Below are 21,233 nucleotides of genomic sequence, written 5' to 3'. Positions count from 1 at the left end.
GCAAGATGAGATCCAAAACACGAACAGCAAGATTAGATACATAAAAAGAACAGCTAGGTGAGATACAACATACGAACAGCACGATGAGATACAAATTACGAAAAACGAGATGAGATACAGGATACGAACAACAAGACGAGATAAAGAATACGAACAACTAGATGAGAAACGAATTATGAACAACAAGATACAGAATTCAAACAAGATTAGAAACAAATTACAAACAGCAAGATGATTCAGAATACTAACAACCAAAAGTGTTACTTTATACGAACAGCAGAACGATTTGTGCATAAACACAGAGGGAAACATGCATCTATGGTCGTTTTAAGTTTCGTAATATTAATATAGGCGTATATTGTTTATTACACAACCGAAAAATACCACGATGGACGATTTCTACATACAACTTTAAACATTTTGTTATTGACAATAACGGTTTGTATGCAGCAAAAACATCATGATACAGTGGTCGGTCTCGGTAACTGGATCTCACGTGTCACAAGGCAAACTAAAGTTGTTGCCTGTACTGATTTTTCGATAACTAGATCTGAAGGTCACCAATTAACCTCACAAAATTCAAATGTAATACACCCAAAAAATTAATCTGTTAATGTTAATATGTTAAATATTAAGTGGTGATACAATCTATTCTGTTCTTGCAGCAAATTGTTCTGTTAAATATAACACACATATTCTGTTAATTCAGCATAGCGATTTTATAGGACTAACAAAATATAACTTATTGAATATGACAGAATATTGTGTTATAATAACAGAATACATTCTAGCATCACTCAGGCAACATACTCTCTGTTAAAATTGACAGATTAATATTTTGAGTGTAGTCTGTCCTCCTGCTGTCTTGTCGACAACTAGACCTGAAGTTACGCCAATCTGACCGAAGTCAGATCTACACATGTAGTAGATGTGCACTATAGTTAATGGTATGTATATATATCTATGTTTGGGGTGTAACGTTGTACTGAACAATTTTTCAGTCATGTGACGACGAGAAGTCATTAGTTGTGTGTACATACATTGTGTCTTCTTGTATCAAGCAACACCATGCCGCTGAAGTGCTGCCGAAGACACCAGATATGACACCCATTCACATTATACTGACCCGGGTGGGATTGTACAAAAGACTTTAAAAATGGTACTTGCTGCTACCTCGCTTGGCGCTCAGAGATCAGAACCAGGACATATGACTGGTTCTGAAAAAGCCTGGAAAAAACAAATTGGAATCGTCTGTACTGAGAGAAGATATCTATATTGGAGACACATACCTGCTCGCCAACCCGCTCCGTTGCGATTTGCTGGAAAGTCTGGTCAAAGATTATAACCTGCAAAGCAGATAGACTGGCTGAGTGACTGAGTGACTTATGTGACAGAGGATACGTGAACTGGATTTGCTATGCGTAGGGGAAGAAATTCATAGATTACATCATTGATGTGTATGTGAGTAATATGGACTTGTTCCCAAGACCATCTAATTCCTTTTGGATACCTAATTAGAAGGACGTTTGCTCTTTCCTTATTTTAAACGCTACGTGTACGTGGGAAGAAGTTCCAGCAATCTGCGGATGGTCGTGGGTATACGCCGTATAAGGGAAATATTCTTGTGAGCTTAAAATAAAAAATATAAATTCTTTAAATACAAAAATCTCACTTATGTGACAAGCAAGGTCGCATTCGCATTTCACCGAATGCTTCCTGCGACAAAAAAAAAAAATACGTAGAATATCATCCGTAAGAAATAAGAGCAACAACAACGAAACCAGCTCGTAGAATGACTTGAAAATACCCATGTGTAAGTTTTGTGGGAAAAGTTGAATCTTTATACAGGCTTGGTGATATTCAACAACATTCCTTAATTACCGCTTTACGGTAAACGCAGAAAGAATATTATATAATGTTGCCAATATACCGATAATGAAATAAAAACTCCTTGTATATTCGTATGACAAGCAAACTGTTCGGCTCTTGAATGGCGATTAAATTTCCCAGCCATGCCAACAACACTGCAAATCAAATATTCAAGTAGGCAAAACTAATACGGGAAGTTCGATAACGTACATGCCGCAATAATTACAGGCAGTGTGTCTACTGAGTGACAAATTGATATTGAAATCGCGAAATTGACAACGCAGTCATGAAGAATGCGACACTGCACAGCGGCTTCATGGTAGTTTGTGGCATCCGCACAACCGCCACACAGAAGTTTATGGTATCCGTACAACCGTCGCACGGTACTTTGTTGCATTCGTACAACCGTCGCACGGTACTTTGTGGCATCCGCGCAGCTGTGCAGTATACCGGGCTGAAACCTTTGCTTGGTAAAATATATCAAAGAAGCGGTAGTAATATAAGCTGTAACAACGTGAGATGTATCTTACCTTTCCCACGCCGTTCCAGCGAGGCACTCCTGTGACAGAATAATCCGTATAGTCCGAGAAAAAAGAACCAGAAGCTACGCTGTACCCTGAAGTAAAGACGTGGAATGCAGATTTATTTATTCATTCATTTGATTGTGTGTTTAATGCAATACTGAATAAATTTTCACTGACACGATGGTGGTCAGTTTCAACGATGGGGGAAACCGGAGCGTTTTCTTACTCTCTGTAAGCTCGTTTACAGAAATGTAGGTTTTATGTACAAAAGCATTAGTGCAGAGCTCACTTTCACATCACGTACAGCATATTAATTTTAAGTCTGAACTTAAGTTACTTGTACCTGAAGCTATGGTATGTTTCATTTAGATAGCCGCCTATATTCAGCTGTCTTAAAATCAGTCATTCTAGCTACCAAAATTGCCTTTAGTTAGTGACCCGTAACAACACAAGCTCTACAAATGGATATGGTGGAAGTACATATTTTTCAAAAAAAAAACAAACAAACTTGAATACTTTTTGTAATACATTATGTAAAACCATATAAGCTCAGTTTTGACGCCAAGAACTCCTTGCCTTGGGTGACGACACAATTGTTCGAAAACAAGTGGCATGCTAGTGAATGGGCGTAGAGAGTAATTTGTTTTACAACAGGTGCACCAACATGTGGTTAGAACAAACTCCACGCAGTAACAGGGCCCACACTACACTCTAAGCGAATGGACTACAATAATTTTTATAACCAAATTTCTCAATATCAAGCTTTAAACCCATCCCGCCGTGAGATCATATACTACAACAGATAAAATTAAATTCATTTATTAAGGCTATTTTAAACTAAATGTGTAAACAATTTAAAATATGCCAGTATCAGAAACAGGGTTTACAGTAAAATGGATAGCAATTTAGGTAACTCGTGTCGTCCTCCATCAAAATATGTTGAACTCCACCCAATATCCAGCATGCCACGGTTTTTTAAAATAATTATGACGTCACTCGAGGCAATGGGTTAATGCCGGTGAAATCATGATTATGGAGTTTAACATAATGATCTAGAAAAAAGGTGTTATAACGTCATTTTCCTTGCAGTAATGTGAACTTCAAACATATCAACGTGTAGAGCTTATAGCAATCAAGGTTTTGAGGTTCAAAACTCGCTACGAGAAAAAGCACCAAACGTTTTGGAATTCAAAACTCGCTACGAAGCACAACACTCAACGATTTCAGGAACAAAACCCACTACGAAGCACAACACTCAACGATTTCAGGAACAAAACCCACTGCGAAGCACAGCACTCAACGTTTTTAGGATCAAAACCCACTACGAAGCAGAGCATTCAACGTTTTCAGGATCAGTACCCACTACGAAGCATAGCACTCAAAGTTTTCAGGATCAATACCCACTACGAAGCAGAGCATTCAACGTTTTCAGGATCAATACCCACTACCTAGCACAGCACTCAACGTTTTGAGGATCAAACCCCACTAAGAAGCACAGCACTCAACGTTTTGAGGATCAAAACCTACTACGAAGCACAGCTCTCAACGTTTTGAGGATCAAAACCCACCACGAAGCACAGCACTCAACGTTTTTAGGATCAAAACCCACTAAGAAGCACAGCACTCAACGTTTTGAGGATCAAAACCTACTACGAAGCACAGCACTCAACGTTTTCAGGATCAAAACCCACCACGAAGCACAGCACTCAACTTTTTCAGGATCTGTACCCACTACGAAGCACAGCACTCAACTTTATCAGGATCTGTACCCACTACGAAGCAGAGCATTCAACGTTTTCAGGATCAATACCCACTACCAAGCACAGCACTCAACGTTTTGAGGATCAGTACCGAGTACAAAGCACAGCACTCAACGTTTTGAGGATCAGTACCGACTACAAAGCACAGCACTCAACGTTTTGAGGATCAGTACCGACTACCAAGCACAGCACTCAACGTTTTGAGGATCAGTACCGACTACAAAGCAGACCATTCAACGTTTTCAGGATCAAAACCCACCACGAAGCACAGCACTCAACTTTCAGGATCTGTACCCACTACGAAGCAGAGCACTCAACGTTTTCAGGATCAATACCCACTACCAAGCACAGCACTCAACGTTTTCAGGATCAATACCCACTACCAAGCACAGCACTCAACGTTTTCAGGATCAGTACCGACTACGGAGCACAGCACTCAACGTTTTCAGGATCAATACCCACTACCAAGCACAGCACTCAACGTTTTCAGGATCAATACCCACTACCAAGCATAGCACTCAACGTTTTTAGGATCAGTACCGACTACAAAGCATCGCCTTCAGGGCTTTGTGATTCAGAAGTCAACTGTGCCAGCCACAGAACTCACTAGGAGTTAAAGCACTAAAGCTTAATACCAGCAACAGATAACAATGTTTTGGGGGTTTACAGTTCATGCATAATGCTTTGTATTCTATCACTTGGGAAAAATCTGGTATATTGTGAGAAATACACTGTGCAAAGGATAAAATCATTTATGCAACAAAGTCTTGATGTGTCTGGACAAACGTTAGTAACTTAATATCTCCTTCAATGTGAAGAATGTGATTCCGCGAATCGATTTTACGGACAAAAGTCCTCATCGAGAACCGGATCCTTCTAGGCGGATATGAATGTGTTATGGGCGTCAGTTTTACTGAACAGTGAACGGAAGAGATTCTGCATCAAAACAAATGCCTTCCTCTCAGGCCGTAAGTTGAAAAGTCTGCCAACAACCTGCGGATGGTCGTGGGTTTCCTTCTACCATAATGCTGGCCGCCGTCGTATAAGTGCAATATTCTTGAACACCGATCAAATAAATAAATATATCAAAACAAATTCCAGTACGCGGGCTTTATATGTCTATGATTAAATTAAATTTATATTTCGTATATGTCCTATTATATGTTATATATACCACCGGGAATAAATGATTTCACGACGTATAATGGGTCAAAAGTCTAATCTTATCGGGATGTGTACAAACGGTTTGATATACATACTTCATAAAGCGCATGCGCCGCCCTTTAGCATTCGCTTTACATCACTGCCACCACCAGGTAATTTTGTACAGAAGTCTTGAACAACGCCCGAGGTGACTGGGGTCACTGTGGTGAGGCAAGATGCGACGTCAGAAAACGCAAAAAGCTCTGTCTCAACCTTTGTTTCTAATAATACTTCATACACATGCGTTCAACATGTGTATATCTGACGTATTCACAGCACGATTCCAACCAGTGCCTGAATAATTTAATTGATGAATGCTGATGTAGCAGTCCCGTTCGAGGACATCAGTGCTGAGTCTAACCCAAACAAGCCTACGTACGTTGCTCCAAGTTTGACTAGTGATGGCAGTGTGTGTAAAGCAGGCGTAGAGAGCGGCACATGCGCTGTAAGGAGTATGTTTGACATACTGACGGTGCTTGACCAACAAATCGTCACGTGGAAGCACATCGGAGGAAACAGTGGTTCGGAATTACCGGACATGTCACAGGATAAAATCCTGCGCCTGCGTCACTGGCGGTGTGTCACCAAAAGCAACTACAGGAGGGTAAGTGTTGGGAAAAGAGGACAGGGATAACAATGGTGTAATTGAAATGGTGAGAGGAGGATGGGTGACCGAGTGGGTGACGGTATAACAATGGTGTCCTTGTACATGAAAAGAGAGATAATTAACATAAACACTGTCGGCTTTGTGATTCCATAACAGCATTGCTCTATCTCAAAGGCTTATGTTTAACTATGTTTTACACTCTAGCACATAATGTGTCAAATTTACAGGACGCTGTGTTTTATGAATAATCGCAGAATATATTATATTATTGCTGCATACTTTTACGTAATTATATTACAGGATTTTTCCATTAAACAAAAATGCTGGGAAAAAAGAAAAGCCTTATGAGATGGACAGTCAATAATTGTGCGTAAAAATATATGTACATGTTTAAATTTTTTTAAAATTTGGTTTTAAAAAAGTATTAAAGGCATTCAAATACTTTTCATTCTACGGTGGCCTTTATGAGCCGCTGTTTATGATCAAACATTTTGTTTGTTGTTGAATCAGCCATTAACACTGACGCCAGGCCAACCAGTCCTGTTTCCTTGCTCTAATCTCTCAGTACTGAGCACCAAACGAGGCAGTAACAAGTACTTGTACTATTTTTCAAGTTCTTGGTATGACCTGACCCGGGTTTGAACTCAGGTCTTCCGACTTCGGTATACAGCTTAAGGGGTAGGCGGCACGTACCTGCATACACATCATTTTGAGAGTCATCTTCCAGCCAGTAAGGTCTGTAGTAGGGCTGGCTGTTGTTTTTGATAAAGGTCACCCCACCTGAAGGTACATAGAAGTATACATTTAAAAAATGAGATATATATTAAATCTGCCTTAAAGCGAAAAGCCAAAGAAACGAAAAAATGAAGAGCCATAACAATGATCATGGAAAATTGATTTACTTATTTATTTCATTGGTGTTTTACGCTGTGCCCGAGAATATTTCACTTATACGACGGCGGCTAGCATTATGGTAAGATGTATACCCGACAGAGCCCGGGAGAAATCCCATGACCGTCTGCTGGCCACTGACAGGCCTTGAAACGTGTGACAGGAGAGGAAGGCAGCACGAGCTGGTCTTCAACACACAGCGATCGTATTGGTGAGAGGCTGCTGAGTTATTACGCCGCTCTGACATTCTAAGCACTAGTGAATGGAGGCATTTTGATCAATATTATGGATAGAGGGAAATGGAGTGTCCGCCGAGCTTTAGAAAGCTTCAGAAAGTTACTGAAGAACCAAAAGTATAACGTGCCAAAGGTTGTTGGTTTACTCTGGACATTTCGGTTTCCTTCACCCGTTAATAAACAAAATATTCACCATCGTATAAGTAAACAACCTTTTTTGTAAATTAGCTACATGATCAGAATCCCAAGTCCTACCTCTCCAGTTAAACAGTCCGGGGGCCCCAACTAGCAAGGCTGAGTTATCCTGGGGGAAAAGAAAACAATGAGAAACATTACTCTCCCTGTCACTGTAATTGTAAGCAAAAGATCACATACCCGTACCTGAGAACATTCCAAATATTATTGACAAGGCTAAACTTCGATACCTACAATGCAGATGTTTCCTCTCGCCATAATTCCGACCAAATCTGTACAAGTGAAATATTCATGAAAACAGCGCGCAACACCAATCAAATATTTAGAAAAACCCAGACACCTTCATGTAGTACGAATTAGAAGTTGTGGTGAGCTCTTGAGACTTGGAACTTGGACTTGGAACTTGGAACTGCTCCTCTTAGTGACGGGTTAATTTCATTGTCTATATCCTACGAATCTTCACAATAGCAAAATGTCACAGATATAACTAAATTCATGGCCCTGTATATTTAAGAAATATTACGACAATCAGTTTGTTTTTTATACATGTCAGCTTGAAATTTATTGAAACCAAAATACCAAAGTTACATAATGCTTTATCTGCACTTTTTAGGTTATTTATTTATTTCTTCATTCGATTGGCGTTTTACGCCGTACTCAAGAATATTTCACTTATACGACGGTGGCCAGCATTATGGTGGGTGGAAACCGGGTAGATAAAACACTTTGTCCTACTTGAAATGCAATCCTTAACCCACTTCCAATCCCATGATGCATTCCACACCCAGATGGTGACGTCATCACCCAGGCGGTGACGTTATTATGCAATGAGCCTACCCTCAGTCCTATGTTACTTACGTATTTGCCACAGTCAAGAATATCCCTCAAACATGTATATACAGTACGATGGCGGTCAGTTTTGAGGATGGAGGAAACCGGCGGGTCCGGCGTAAACCACCGACTTTTGGTAAGATACTGACGAACCTCCTCACAGGAGACGCACAGATATTCACACCATATTGTGAGAAGTGGTCTTTAACAATCGTCGTTAACAGCTTATTCTTACCAAGGCCCCACAGGTACATTGTTGTGAAAGCAAGAGAATCTAACAAATTTCATGTCTACGTCGGATTTTGAACTGCAACTTTGTGTGTCCCAGCGATTGAAAGTATCTTTGACCACTAAACTCCGATCCTTTTTGCCTACCCTGAAGAATTCCGCGGAGATTCCAGCCTGTCCCATGCCTTTCAGGTAGGTATTGTCCCTCGTCACCTGCTCGTCACGACTACGTCGAGACTCCAGGGGATGGTAGATCTTCTGAAATGTGACGTCATCGCTGTACCCGACCTCATGACACCGACCCTGAACAAGGTATTGTTTTTGATACTTTGTATTCTTCCACAGCGGTGCGCAGGCCTGCGGGTCAGAAAATATCGTCAGCTTTTTTACACCAGAAAAACAGAGTATGAAGACAACTTAAACTCAAGACAAGCAATAAAGGAACTTATCGTAGTAAAGTTAATAGTCTGCTCCATCTTACAAGGAAACAATATTTCAAACGTAAACTCAACAAAGTAAATCAAGGCATAAAAAAAGACCCGGAAAACCATTAATGAACTACTGCGTCGAAACAAAAAAGAAAATAAGCGGTAAGTTTTCAACGTGGACTCCGCAAATGAACAATTTACAGATTTTTTTGGACAACCATTTGGATCAGAGTTCAACCTGTCGCATGTCTCTCCAAATGTGATCGGAAAACGGAAGGTAATTCCTCGCCTGGGTCAGATTGAATACGTACATCCCTCGTGAAGTTAGTGTCAGATGTAATATCTACTCCTCTAGCACACATTATCAATTTATCTCTTACTTCTGGAACTGTTCCGAAAAGTCTAAACATTGCTCAAGTCTCGCCTGTTTATAAATCTGGTCAGACTAACCACATTGAATATGATACACCTATTTCTGTCCTGCCTTGTTGATAACAGACTCTTTCATTCAGAGTTTGGGAAGACATTTTCGCAATAAATCTGACTTTGCTAAGGAAAAATAATGTGAAGTCACAATATTTTTTTTTAAACAATGACTCTCCCGAGGTGGTTTCTTGCCAGCTCACCCTGACAAGTTACTGCAGTATCCTGTCCATATGTACGCATTGTGACACGGGCAGCCGTTCTCAGTTTCCTGCTCTTTATTATGTCGTTCAAAATGCATCACTTTAACACTTACACTTACTGCAAGTGTATCCACTATAAGACACCACACTGACAATCGAGAGCTAATAGGTTTTTTTGACGTGACAGCTAATTATCACGTGACGCTTTCAGCGATAGTGATTGGCCAAGTTCATAAGGGGTTTCATCAACATGGCTGTTCTGAGTGAATTGTCCGTCAGTGCCATATCCTCAGTGCTGAACTTCATCTTCTCGGCTTTCAAAACTTTATAGAATTTTTCTACATATTTTTCTGTGATAACTGTCCTATATACTCTTTTCTAAGTATATATAGTGGCCGACTTTATGTGCACTTTAACATAGTTGCATTTTTTAAATTCTACTTAAGCAACGGGCCTATAGGGGGCGTGTAAGTAGTTACTATTTAATCATGTAATGGACAATTAGAATAAACCTCTATCTGAGGTAAATTCACCAGCGGCCGGATTTCACCGGTTGCGTGTGACCATTTACCAGTTATGACACTGTCGTCGCTACTCTGGTTTTATTGTATTACCAGTATTTTATGGAACTGTCTAGATCGACTTGTCCACACGTCGAGGCTGGAGCCTAACCCTTGCCGGGCGACGTCTTCGGCATTCTCTTCTCCTACAAGCAAAAAACACAAAATATGCATTATAAATACTAAGATTGACCTTAAAGGGACACATAATCGATGCTGACTGACTGAAATGGAGATACGGTTTCATCGGTTAAACCGTGGAGTCTTGGTCACGCTTGAGTAAATTTACCACACCTGAACTCCAACTTAGGCGAGGCAGTCTATCTCTCACAGCAGCCAGTCAGACTCGATTCTGTATCCAGTTAAGTCACTCGTGTTTAGCTGAGACGAATAAGTGAATGTTTTTGGTGTAAGATTTCTATATTAGGAATGATTGTCAACAATGAGCGTGTTTGTTTACTTGGGGTATAACAGGGTTTCCAACAATACATCAGTCAAATCACGAATCAGGCCTATAAGGGACAGTTTTTTGGCACTTTAAAGATAAAAAAATAAAAAATGAAAAATACCCATGAAATGATCTTTCGGATATTATTCTACATTGGTTGTATTCGGATGTATTCTCCACTGGTTGTATTCGGATGTATTCTACATTGGTTGTATTCGGATGTATTCTCCATTGGTTGTATTCGGATGTATTCTCCATTGGCTGTATTCGGATATTATTCTACATTGGTTGTATTCGGATGTATTCTCCATTGGTTTATAAAAAATATGCATAGGGGTTTATAATGTATAACTTTACCTGTTACGTATATTTACACGAGTATACCTTTTGCTGCACAAAATCTGGCTTCAAGCACCATAGAATGTATGCTTCATGCATGTATATTATTGATTTAACGTCGTACTCAACAATTTTTCAGTCACCTGACGACAAGGAGCCATTAGATGTGTATACATATGTTGTGTCTTCTGGTGGTAGGGCGAGCTCATGCCACCAAAGTGCTGCCCCCCACTGAAGTATCATGAGGAAGACACCAGACATGACACCCCACTCAATCACATTATACTGACACCGGGCCAACTTGTCATGTTTCGTTGCTCTAACCTCTCAGTGCTGAGCACCAAGGGAGGCAGCAGCAAGTACCATTTTAAAAATCTTTGGTATGACGCCTATCTGGTGGTTTGATCCCGGGGTCTCCCGACTTCTTTATGTTTATTTATTTATTTATTTATTTATTTAATTATTTATTTATTTATTTATTTATTTGATGAGTGCTTTACGCCATACTCAAGAATATTTCACCTGTACGACGGCGGCCAGAATTAAGGTGGGTCGCTGCCTAATGACGTTCTAAATAACGAGCGGATGCATGTCTAATAACTATATTTGAATGTATACATTTGTTGTTTATATCCATAAATATCCACATATGCATTTAATCTGAATTATGTCAATATTTATGAATTATATTAATATAAATTGAGACTATATATACCAAATGATGGTTCAAAATACCCACCATACAAAACTTAGTTTTAGGTGTCTTTTTCTCTTAAAAAAATCGAAAAAAAATATTGAAGACCACATTTACAACTAACTTTTCGCAATCTTTCATCTGAACTTTATGTAATTTTTACTTTTTCTCCACCTTTAACTGTCAAATATTCTTTGATTGCTTTATTTCTATGCTGAACACACGAATACGTGTAGTACTACATCTCTGTAGTTGATGCCGGAATACAACACTTAGAGAATGTTTAGAAGACTTGAACAGGGCTGGGAAGTCAATGTGCTTCAGTTTATTCAGTATGGCAACAAAATTCCACCGTTGAACCAAAAAAAAAAAAAAAAAATCCTGATAACTACATTTGAAATATCCATGAAATGTTCTTTCGGAAGATGTATCCTCTCTTACATGGGACGGTCCGGAAACAACCCAGGCCCTTGGGTTTGCCTAACAAAATAGGCTGCTTTTGAAAAATCCGTCGGATGCGCGGCCGCTCACTCTATAATGCCATTCATATACAGTACCAAAATTGCCTTTCGTCAGTGACACGCAACACTTGCAGCTCGATATAGACAACACCCATTTTACTTCATGAAAATGACGTTTTTTTAATAACTCTAAGGACGTCTTTGTGTGGAAAACAAGTTTTTGAAGTTTAGCCTTGATGCCATTTAGAAAAAGTATTCCAACTGCCTTTTCTTTACGATTATATGAGCATCGATGGAAAATATCGACGCGTAGCGCCTGTTGCTCTACATGTCCCAGATAAAAGGCAATTTTATCAGTGAGCACGAGCGAATATAGGCGAAAAGCTACAGAGACACAGGCTACAATACACTTGCCTGAGGCTTGCTGAGCCAGTCACACATAGATATATAATTTTGCCTTTTGTGTGTTTAGTCTCACCCGTTTCCCCCATGTTAAGCTGACGACAGACAGCTGGCTTGTCGAGCTGACATGCGTATACAGCACCCGGCTCTGTCCATGTCGGCTGTGATGTAAGATTAGATCTGGGAGCTCCCACTATAATCCTGCCGAACAACAATAGCAACAATTTACGCACAGAAAACAACGAGAGCTGGGGATATGTACGGAAGACCGTATGGACCATGCAACTCTGGAAATGCCGATTGTCTACCTTGGACGATAAAGGTCTTTCTGTCTATATATGGAAGGCGAAACAGGTCATTCGTATTATAAGATTAGTGATGTCAGTTAAGAGAAAATATACTGTAATATAAAGTATATACATATCACCAGAATTGTCTGATATCGATCATTTTAAATATGTATTCAATATGCTTTGCTAGTTTTCTTGTAAAAAACGTATTTTATTTCCTAATAATGATAACTTTTATATCTGCATAAGGTAATAGCCGGACAAAATATGGATCATATATTACCGGCTTTATATAAAGTTTTATTTCTTTTCACAATATAAGGTCACATATTAGCCAAGCGTACACATAATTTTTTCCCAATTAAACAAACTAAATTTGTGAATTGCAACGGGGTGTTTTAATATCTGTAATTTGCATTGGTAGTTTTGAATCGAACAGGATAAACTGTAAATAATTGCATTACATTCGAAAAAAATTGATTAACAGTATACATCGCGATAAAATTAAACTGATGCTCAGGGCTCAGTTGTTCGAAAATCTATCACCTAATCCTGGTATTAAGTTAACTTTTGTATATAAGATTTTAACCAAATTCACCAGCCAATGCCGTTGACCATAATCAAAGAATAAGAGTAGTAGATATAATTCATATTTAATACACTGTTACGCAATTCTTTTGGGTTAAATACAAACATTAAAGACTTGTCTTAAAATTAAATCTGGTGTTAAGTCTTAAATCGGCTTTGAACAACTAGCCCCAGGTGCTTTGTAGCAGTGGAACACGGCAGTATCAAGTTTCGACGTTGTGACATCTCGGTAACGCGCCCTTGCGTGCCGTGACGTCGTCGCTTTGTGGCGCGCGAAATGAAGTCAGTGCATTCTATAGCATTTTATTTGCAGGAAACTGTGTCTCCCACCAGCGAGGCCATGAGTGCAACAGAACTAAGACATACCAGTGAACAGTAATCAAATCACACTGTATACATATAAAAAAAGTTATAGTTATAGTTGATGTGTGTGTATAGCCTACATGCTCTTTATGGTTTCCATTTTACATGTATGATAGGTGGATGTCTTATTCCCTTCACTGCCTCTAAGAGAAAACACGTTTTTTTCCTTACCTTGCCTCATCATTCACCAGTATAATTCCGACTGTGTATCCAAAATATGAGTTATTCGGGCCAGAAATCAGGCCAGACAATTCGGTATCCACATTAAATCCCGAAATAAACACGTGACATCCAAGATATACGAAATGAGCACAAAACAAGAAAAACGTTCTGTTCATCGTGCTCTTGTATATTTTCAACGCTGACTCACACTGTTTATGCAGTAAATCCAATTAAACTGTGCAAAAAACTTTTTGTCCTTTCAAAACCGCTGGTCAAACACAAACCTCGTCTTGCATGATGTTGTTGTTGTTAGTGAGACAATGTTCACACTTTTGACGAGACACACAATGAACTGTGTCTGTGTCCACTTTAATGTTGTCTTTTTCAATGCTCGTTTTTTAAAATCCTTTTCACGTAAACACAATTAGATAAGGCGAAATCACATTTTTTCTCCAAATATTGATTCTGCAAATGCAAGAATAACTTATGTAAAATCCGTATGGCTTTCACCAGCCATGTATTGTCTGCTTATACGGTAGGGTGGCAGGTGTTCTGTGCTGCAGCAGGCGATGCCTCAATTGTCAACCATATCTGGCGGTCATTTAGCTGGCAAGCCTGTATGTGATGGTAGGCTTGAGTGGTGGAGGGGAGGGGAGAGGGAGTGGGGTGGCATCTGCTGTCCTGAAACAGAGAAGAACACAAGAGACAGATAATATAGGACATATATCAGCTAGGGATTAAGGGGTGACATCATTACACCCGGGCTCAAAGTGGACAATTATGCACACAGCTCCGAATAATTGCTCCCCATCCTAGGGCTACTTAATGACCAATAATTGCTTAGCCCTTTACTGTTCATACAGTGCACGCCAAGGTTGTACCAGTATTATGCGGAACAATTGTCCCGCTCTTAATGCGGGCGAATTTTACAAATTAGGTTACAACTTTCGACAAGTAAGATGGCATGCACACGATATACCAGAAAAGAGGAATGATACTCCCGTCTCTCCGAACTTTAAACCAACTGACATATTATAAATAATGACTTAGAAACTTAATTACATAATGACAACTATATACCCTATAAGACAAAACCATTAAAGCTTCTCCCAATTTCGAGACAGACAGTCTAGATGAAGAATTATATTGCGGTAATAGTTGTCGGGTAGTATGCTCTACATACAACCTCTTCTGTGCCCATAAATAATGCAAGCCAACGTTCCTACATTTTAAGGATTAGAGAATCAACTCCGATTAGGTATAATTTAATGCACAGTCCGAGAACGGTATTCGTATATTCTCGTCTTCAAGAGAACGCATTAACTATGCCGCGTATTGCGATTGTGACGAGTAGATTTCGTATATACTCGTCTTCAAAAGACTGCATTAACTATGCCATGTATTGCGATTGTAACGAGTAGCTTTCGTATATTCTCGTCTTCAAAAGAACGCATTAACTATGCTGCGTATTGCAATTGTAACGAGTAGTTTTCGTATATTCTCGTCTTCAAGAGAACGCATTAACTATGCCGCGTATTGCGATTGTGACGAGTAGATTTCGTATATACTCGTCTTCAAAAGACTGCATTAACTATGCCATGTATTGCGATTGTAACGAGTAGCTTTCGTATATCCTCGTCTTCAAAAGAACGCATTAACTATGCCGCGTATTGCAATTGTAACGAGTAGTTTTCGTATACTCTCGTCTTCAAAAGAACGCAATAACTATGCCACGTATTGCGATTGTAACGAGTAGATTTCGTATATACTCGTCTTCAAAAGACCGCAATAATTATACCCTGTGTTGCGATTAAAACAAGTAGTTATCGTATATACTCGCCTTTAAAAGCGCACAATAACTATGCCGTGTATTGCGATTGTAACAAGTAGTTTTCGTATATACTCGTCTTCAAACGACCGCAATAATTATGCCGTGTATTGCGATTGTAACAAGTAGTTTTCGTACATTCTTGTCTTTAAAAGAGCGCAATAACTATGCTGTGTACTGCGATTGTAACAAGTAGTATTCTTATATAATTTAAAAGAGCGCAAAAGCCATGCCATGTATTGGGATTGTAACATCAGTCAAACGAGCACAGCATTACGACATCCTGCCAAATGTTGATATCTTGCATTCAGGCTTTTCGTTACGTGAATGGTCCCTGTTAAAATACATGCAGGATATAAAAAAAACTCTCCGTCCGGCTCACTATCACACTGGTCAACGGACAGACAGAGAGAGCTCCTAAATACATCTTATATCGGATTCTTGCTCAACGTCGTACCCAAGACTTGCTGGGTGGTTAGTTTGCTGGGTGTTCAGTTTGCTGGGTGTTCAGTTTGCTGGATGTTCAGTTTGCTGGGTGGCCAGTCTGCTGTGAGGTCAATTTGCTGGGCTGTCAGTTTGCTGGGTGGTCAGGTTGCTTGGTTGTCTGTTTGCTGGGTGGCCAGTTTGCCGGGTGGTCAGTTTGCTGAGTGGCCAGTTTGCTGGGTGGCTATTGTGCTGGGTGGTCAGTTTGCTGGGTGGTCAGTTTGTTGGGTAGCCAGCTTGCTGGGTGGTCAGTTTGCTGGGTTGTCAGTTTGCTGGGTGGTCAGTTTGCTGGGTGGCTAGTTTGCTGGGTGACCAGTTTGTTGGGTGGTCAGTTTGCTGGGTGGTCATTTTGCTTTGTGTTCAGTTTGCTGGGCGGTCAGTTTGCTGGGTGGTCAATTTGCTGGGTGGCCAGTTGCAAATTGGTCAGTTTGCTGGGTGGTCAGTTTGCTGGGTGGTGAGTTTGCTGGGTGGCCACTGTGCTGGGTGGCCAGTATGTTTTGTGGTCAATTTGCTGGGTAGCCAGTTTGCTGGGTGGTCAGTTTGCTGGGTGGTCAGTTTGCTGGGTGGTCAGGTTGCTTGGTTGTCAGTTTGCTGGGTGGCCAGTTTGCTGGGTGGCTATTGTGCTGGGTGGTCAGTTTGCTGGGTGGTCAGTTTGTTGGGTGGCCAGTTTGCTGGGTGGCCAGTTTGCTGGGTGGTCAGTTTGCTGGGTTGTCTGTTTGCTGGGTGGTCAGTTTGCTGGGTTGCTAGTTTGCTGGGTGACCAGTTTGTTGGGTGGTCAGTTTGCTGGGTGGTCATTTTGCTGAGTGTTCAGTTTGCTGGGCGGTAAGTTTGCTGGGTGGTCAGTTTGCTGGGTGGCCAGTTGCAGGGTGGTCAGTTTGCTGGGTGGTCAGTTTGCTGGGTGGTCAGTTTGCTGGGTGGCAACTGTGCTGGGTGGCCAGTATGTTTTGTGGTCAATTTGCTGGGTAGCCAGTTTGCTGGGTGGTCAGTTTGCTGGGTGGTCAATTTGCTGGGTAGCCAGTTTGCTGGATAGCCAGTTTGCTGGGTGGTTAGTTTGCTGGGTGTTCAGTTTGTTGGGTGGTAAGTTTGCTGGACGGTCAGTTTGCTGGGTGGTCAGTTTGTTGGGTAGCCAGTTTGATGGGTGGCCAGTTTGCCGGGTGGAGTAAACAGGAATACCGGGGGTAAACCACCAACCTTTAACAAGTTACTGGCAAACTTCTTGACGTGTAACGTACGGATATGCACACCGTAATATATGGTGGTTAAAGACACGTGGCCTTCAGCAAACTTTAAACCGCGCAAAATGATCACCAAATGAGAGCGAGATGGGGTGGGGAAGTAAAGATTGCATATAGAGCTGCTTTGTTGCATAGAGCTCATTTTAATTTACATAACCAGTCGTGCAAAATATATATGTAGCAGTAATTAGAATTAAGGTTAAGTTCTTGCATGCAAACATGCAATGTATTTATTCTCGTAATAGGCAAAGAATGTAGCCTGTGTAAAAGCTTGCGTGCAGTACAGTTGTGATGACATTAAGAGAAAGAACTTGTATATATCATGACAAACAAAGGTTGCGTTACAGCTCAAAGCTGTCGTTTGCATTAGAAATCTCTATATAGTCTAAAAATAATTGGGTTACTCTCCCAAAAAAAAAATAATCTGTTAAATTTAAACTGTTAAAAATCTGTTATGCGATTTATGCTAGAATGCATTCTCCTACAGGTTATTCTATTAAATATAACACAAGTATTCGCTGGGAATTCGATGAATTCGACATAGTGATTCTATTAGACCAACAGGGTGTTATGTTGAATATGACCGAATAGTGTGTTATAATAACAGTATACATTCTATCATCACTCAGACAACAGACTATCTGTTAAAATTAAGAGATCAGGTTTTTGGGTGTAAGATTTTGGTCTAGCCTATTAAATACATGTAACCTGGTAAACCTCAGAAGGAGATGAATATGAGGTAGAAATGCATGGAAAGCCATGACAAGGCTTCTAAAACTCATACAGAACAGTTGACTAAATCTTCACGTATACGTTGACCGTACCCAGCGCTAATGTTTGTTTACAGAGTAGGACCCAGCGAAGGAAGTCTTTATGAAACGTGCGGATCAAACCTTTATAAGTGAGAGAATCGGACAGAGCAAACCTGTATAGGTGAGAGAAACGGGCGGAACAAACCTTTATAGGTGAGTGAAACTGGAGGAACAAACCTTTATCGGTGAGTGAAACGGGCGGTGCAAAGTTTTGTAGGTGAGAGAAACGGGAGAAGCAATCCATTATAGGTGAGAGCAAAGGGCGGAGCAAACCTTTACAGGCGAGAGGATCGGACAAAGCAAACCTTTAAAGGTGAGAGAAACGGGCGGAACAAACCTTTATAGGTGAGAGGATCGGACAGAGCAAACTTTTATAGGTGAGAGAAACGGGTGGAACAAACCTGTATAGGTGAGAGAAACGGGTGGAGCAATCCATTATAGGCGAAAGAAACGGGCGGAGCAAACCTTTACAGGCGAGAGGATCGGACAAAGCAAACCTTTATAGGTGAGAGAAACGGGCGGAGCAAATCTTTATGGGTGAGAGGATCGGACAGAGCAAACTTTTATAGGTGAGAGAAACGGGCGGAGCAAATATTTATAGGTGAGAGAAACGGGTGGAGCAATCCATTATAGGTGAAAGAAACGGGCGGAGCAAACCTTTACAGGCGAGAGGATCGGACAAAGCAAACCTTTAAAGGTGAGAGAAACGGGCGGAGCAAATCTTTATGGGTGAGAGGATCGGACAGAGCAAACTTTTATAGGTGAGAGAAACGGGCGGAGCAAATATTTATAGGTGAGAGAAACGGGTGGAGCAATCCATTATAGGTGAAAGAAACGGGCGGAGCAAACCTTTACAGGCGAGAGGATCGGACAAAGCAAACCTTTATAGGTGAGAGAAACGGGCGGAACAAACCTTTATAGGTGAGAGGATCGGACAGAGCAAACTTTTATAGGTGAGAGAAACGGGCGGAGCAAATCTTTATGGGCGAGAGGATCAGACAGAGCAAACTTTTATAGCTGAGAGAACGGGTGGAGCAATCCTGTATAGGTGAGAGAAACGGGTGGAGCAAACCTTTATAGGTGAGAGAAACGGGCGGAGCAATCCATTATAGGTGAGAGAAACGGGCGGAGCAAACCTTTACAGGCGAGAGGATCGGACAAAGCAAACCTTTAAAGGTGAGAGAAACGGGCGGAACAAACCTTTATAGGTGAGAGGATCGGACAGAGCAAACTTTTATAGGTGAGAGAAACGGGCGGAGCAAATCTTTATGGGTGGGAGAATGGGACAGAGCAAACTTTTATAGGTGAGAGAAACGGGCGGAGCAAATCTTTATGGGTGAGAGGATCGGACAGAGCAAACTTTTATAGGTGAGAGAAACGGGCGGAGCAAATCTTTATGGGTGAGAGGATCGGACAGAGCCAACTTTTAAAGGTGAGAGAAACGGGCGGAGCAAACCTGTATAGGTGAGAGAAACGGGTGGAACAAGCCTTTATAGGTGAGAGAAACGGGCGGAGCAAATCTTTATGGGTGAGAGGATCGGACAGAGCAAACTTTTATAGGTGAGAGAAACGGGCGGAGCAAATATTTATAGGTGAGAGAAACGGGCGGAGCAATCCATTATAGGTGAGAGAAACGGGCGAAGCAAACCTTTAGAGGTGTGGGAATCGGGCATTGCACATCTTTATGGGTGGGTGAAACAGGGCAGAGCAAACCGTTAGGGTTGGTGGAGAGGGTAAATCGGACGAAGGAATCCATTAATTGTGACTGCGGGGAATCAGAAGAGGCAAGCTTTTATGGGTGTGGTGGAATGGGCGGAGTACACCGTTATGGTTTACTTATCTAGCCTTTGTACCGTTAAATGATAGTAAATATTTAACTTCATGTACATGTTCCTAGCTTTTGATTTGCGATTTAGATGTATGTAACTAACTTAACAACTTACCTGTACATATTACGAGTAAATATATAACTGGTGAACCTGCGGATTCTGTGTGTTATTTGCAAGTACAGTAAAACATTGATCTTAATTTTAACAGAAAGTCTGTTGTCTGAGTGATTGTGAAGTGTATTCTGCTATTGCAGAGGTTGTTTTGTTAAATGTAATACACATATTCTATCAATTAAACATAAAGATTCTATTATACTAACAGGATATAATGTTGAATATGACAGAATATTATGTTATCATAACACAATACATTCTAGCATCACTCAGACGACAGACTCTGTTAAAATTATTAGATTAATTTTTTGAGTGTAGGGACCAATTTGGCTATACTCTCTCTTAAATTATCCGAATAGTTTATTTACTGTAAAACAATAGAGATCAAGGTTGTAACTTAATTCTGGCGTCACGCAATGTTCGGTTATATCTGGTAAGCAAGCGCCACGGCGTATGGTCGTCAGATGGAGAAAAAAGTACAATGTTAACCCTTGCACTGCCGTGTAAAGTAGGTCTACAGTAGCTGCGTTACATAGCGTATAATGAAAGGGCGGATAATCCAATAACATGATGTTGTAAAATAACGAAATTCCGTTTAAAAGTCAAACTAACCTTCACGACTTATTCTTGACAACTTCTCCCATCAGGTAGTCCTATACTGTAGGGTCCCGTGGAACGTCCTAAGATAAATCCCCGTTTTGCCAGACGTCTCATGGTGTCGCATGCGTGTTACCGCGTTGATCTCACGTGCAGATGATAGGCTGAGACATCTTGTAGTGAAGTGGGTGCCACAGGTCAGCGGGCCCGTCTAACTCGGGTTCCACAGTTCGCAGTGTCTTCCGTTTTCCAAGCATATTGTACCTTGGACAATAGGCGGAAAGGAAATCGAGGTTTAAGCGAGAGAGTACATAAACCCACTGACACGATATATCGCCTTAGCAACGCTCGGAAAAGCTAAATCGGTCGGTATATACGGTGTATATACACCAGCCACTTTTCACAAATGACATAGGTTACAGTATCGTCTGTATGACTGGCTATTATAGCTTCATACGCACTTGTCCTTAATGCACTATGAAATTACCTGTGAATTTAGGCGCAGACAGGATATTGACACATTACAATCGTTGTATAGCTTTTCACAAATTGCTACGGGACAACGATGGCATGCACGAGGCGCCTGGCTCCCGCGTTTGTTATACTTTTTTCTACCCCCTTTTCATTTAT

At 40.8% G+C, this 21,233-nt stretch overlaps 1 protein-coding gene across 1 annotated transcript in view; it reads right to left on the bottom strand.

The window, feature by feature from the left end:
- LOC135477884 (integrin alpha-4-like) overlaps window positions 1-20,655 on the bottom strand; it is a 36,359-nt gene extending 15,704 nt beyond the window's left edge. The window contains exons 1-9 of the mRNA XM_064758095.1: window positions 20,619-20,655; window positions 13,715-14,386; window positions 12,379-12,503; window positions 10,013-10,104; window positions 8,492-8,701; window positions 7,346-7,394; window positions 6,657-6,743; window positions 2,400-2,485; window positions 1,290-1,346 (exon numbers count right to left, since the gene is read on the bottom strand). Coding sequence (XP_064614165.1) covers window positions 1,290-1,346; window positions 2,400-2,485; window positions 6,657-6,743; window positions 7,346-7,394; window positions 8,492-8,701; window positions 10,013-10,104; window positions 12,379-12,503; window positions 13,715-13,881 — 873 coding nt within the window. The 5' untranslated portion in view covers window positions 13,882-14,386; window positions 20,619-20,655. The remainder of the gene's footprint in view (window positions 1-1,289; window positions 1,347-2,399; window positions 2,486-6,656; window positions 6,744-7,345; window positions 7,395-8,491; window positions 8,702-10,012; window positions 10,105-12,378; window positions 12,504-13,714; window positions 14,387-20,618) is intronic.
- Window positions 20,656-21,233: the final 578 nt, after the last annotated feature.

The sequence above is a fragment of the Liolophura sinensis genome, chromosome 11, assembly GCF_032854445.1.
Source record: "Liolophura sinensis isolate JHLJ2023 chromosome 11, CUHK_Ljap_v2, whole genome shotgun sequence".
Taxonomy (NCBI): Eukaryota; Metazoa; Mollusca; class Polyplacophora; order Chitonida; family Chitonidae; genus Liolophura; species Liolophura sinensis.
This window is presented reverse-complemented; position numbering and strand designations above follow the sequence as displayed.